Source organism: Danio rerio, chromosome 7 (assembly GCF_052040795.2).
Source record: "Danio rerio strain M-AB ecotype USA chromosome 7, GRCz13ab, whole genome shotgun sequence".
Classification (NCBI taxonomy): Eukaryota; Metazoa; Chordata; class Actinopteri; order Cypriniformes; family Danionidae; genus Danio; species Danio rerio.
The window spans coordinates 6,247,501-6,250,397 of record NC_141027.1 but is presented as its reverse complement, the minus strand read 5'-3'; the positions used below and the strand labels follow the sequence as shown (position 1 = coordinate 6,250,397).

At 34.1% G+C, this 2,897-nt stretch overlaps 1 protein-coding gene across 1 annotated transcript in view; it reads left to right on the top strand.

Annotated features, from left to right (window-relative positions):
• Positions 1-2,756: 2,756 nt before the first annotated feature.
• Positions 2,757-2,897, top strand: part of LOC137496128 (histone H4) — a 390-nt gene continuing 249 nt past the window's right edge. Inside the window, exon 1 of the mRNA XM_087260575.1 lies at positions 2,757-2,897. This exon is cut by the window's right edge and continues 249 nt beyond it. Within this exon, the coding sequence (XP_087116701.1) occupies positions 2,789-2,897 (109 nt within the window). The 5' untranslated portion in view covers positions 2,757-2,788.

The window sequence follows — 2,897 nt, the reverse complement described above, 5'->3', positions numbered from 1 at the left end:
ACGCAAAATAAGCATCGTGGTTGCTGAAAGTATCGGGTGTCCGCGGGGTCATCATACAAGCAAAACGTTTGAAAGCCTCCAATGTGTCCAGGTTCCTTATGTCTGAGCTATTAAACTCGACTACAGTCTTAAAATTGTAGCCTGACGTAATAAACACGTTCGAACATAAAAAAAAAACCAAAACCTTTTTAAACCCAAAGTTACATATCTAGAACCCATTGCTCTAATTAGTCACCCATGTCTCATTCGGTGAGCCGTATGCAGATCTAAATAATTAATTTGGGTCACTGTTAATTTAGGTGTGTAAGGAAATGAGTAGGATATTCTGGCTAAACAAGCTTTTAAGTCAATGAAGTAGACCTGAAAATCCCACCGAGTAAGGCAGTGAGCAAAATCCATAAGCACATATGGCAAGTATACTGAGATAACAGTAAAAAAGCATGTGTATAGTATACAAATATACAAAAACAAGTTGGTTCTGGGACAAGGGAGAACAGAAATCGATATGAAAGTATATCCAAGATGAGAATGAACATGAGAATAAAATAGGGAACATCCAACTGGAGAATGTTTACTCTATAGTCAACAAGAAACCATAACTTATGTATTATTCCACTGTAGCAATATAATAATAAACAATGCCACCTTAATCAAACATCATGACTTTACACGATCTAGTTTATTACAGAATACATCTAGGTATCGATGATGACATCAAATTTATTAAGACAGCTATTTAGTCAAAAGAATAATAAAGCTTACATACTCTTCTCCTCTTGTTTAAAGTCAGCATCAGCCCATACATCCAGCATGTAAACAGAACCGCCAGCTTTAGACCAAAAATGAGCAGTCTGTCAGACGAAGAAGAGCCAGAGTCAGAGATTAAGTTACAAAAAAGGGTTACTGAATATAGTTACTCATCAGCAGAAGACATCTTCAATACACAAGTTGGTAGGCCGCTCTGCTTACAAACTCAAATCAACAACTATACTCTCACATAATGTCATCAACTGCATAACTGTTTAACCAAAACACAGATAGACTGAAAAATAGCCAATTCTTGAACTCAGGGTTAAATAGATTTTTATATATTGTGATATACTGATATATCACTGATATATCTGATATATCGTTTATGTCCTCAGTAGGTCAGTAATGTTTTTGCAGTAACGGTCTCTGAACTTTATATGGAAAAGCATTAGAGGAAGCTTTCTTTTACACGATTTATTGAAAATTTACATCTCTTGTCTATATTCTCTGTTCCTTCTCTATTACAACCATCAGTCTTATGTGTTTTAGAGAGCACAAGTCCATTAAAAAAACAAAAAAACATGCAGACTTTAACATAATAAAGAGTTCATAAAATACCTAACGTTATACATTTTATTCAAATGAATATGCAGTTCAGCTTAATTTAGCTAATGTTGCTTTCTGATTCACACAAATCAGGGTTTCTGTTGTTTAAGACCAATATGAATGATACAAGACATTTGTATATTAGTTATTTCAAGGCCACATATTTTACATGAATTGTCAAAACAAGTAAATGGTCCATACTATTTTAACAACTCTTAAAAAAAAAGTCTGTGAAAACTATATAAACATTAATATAATAATAATAATAATAATAATAATATAACAAATTAAATGTATGCATGACTGTCCTGGTCAGGGCCCTCACCATACATGGACTGTAAATTTACAGATACATTTTAAACATATTATTGTAAGGATGATTATTAAACCATATTGGTAAACAGTTTTGTTAAAAGCTCTATTACAATGGATTGTTGGTGATTGGATGAGTGTTAGGCAGATTGGGTGTACCTTTATATCCACATAGGAGAACAGTTTGAAATTAAGATACACAAGACAAAAAAATCAGTAAATTTAATACTTTAAGGCCAAAATTTTGTTTTTAAAATTTAAGACATGAAGACTAAACTAATTTAAACTAGGTCAATTGCAAAAAACATTGTTTCAAAGTGTTTGAAACTCAGTCACCTCTTATGTTTGAATAAAATATAAAAATATATTTAGCTTTTAGTAGCCTGTCGGAGCCCTGAATTAGTAGTATATTAATGTATTTAATTTATTTAGTATTATTTTTGGCCTGCTTTTTGCCAGCTATTGTACTGCCACCTATAGGGCATACTAGTGAATGCACTGTAGGAGAGCCAGTATCAGCTAAACCTAATCAGCAAGAGGCATGCCAGTGGGTAGAAACAGTTTTCAAACACTCCTTTTGAGAATTTTGAAAACAGTATTGGAAGTTGTTTGTTTTGGTACATGTTAGTATGTTTGTCTGTTTACTACTATTGTTGGCCATTCTCAATAGACAAGTAGCCAAGCAACATTGCTTTGCTAAATTTCCCTTAAACATTGCTCAAAAAAGTTCTTCTGTGTATCACCAGCATGTTAATGTTATACAGAAAATCGTTAGAATAGACTTCCTAAATGATGTCCTTACAGATCTTACATTTTCATGCTGATGCAATAACAGCGTTAATCTCATTCTTCTTTATCCACGGCAGAGTTATTAATATTGGAAATAACTGTTGTATAATATATAGCAAAATTATTCAAGTCTTTTGGGTGAACTGTTTCTTTAAATTAGAAATTCAAAAAGTAAACTACAATCCGAGCCACGAGGCCTGGAGATTGACACGCCTATTGTGGCGTTGTAGCTCCACCTTGAGGGCTTCAACTAGGTCGTCTAAGCGACTGTAAAGCTTCTCTGGTCTAAACACGAGAGTGCATATAATCTGATCTCTCTTTGACTAAGAACATGTCTGGAAGAGGCAAAGGCGGTAAAGGTTTGGGAAAAGGAGGCGCCAAGCGTCATCGCAAAGTTCTGCGTGATAACATCCAGGGAATCACCAAACCAGCTATCCGTC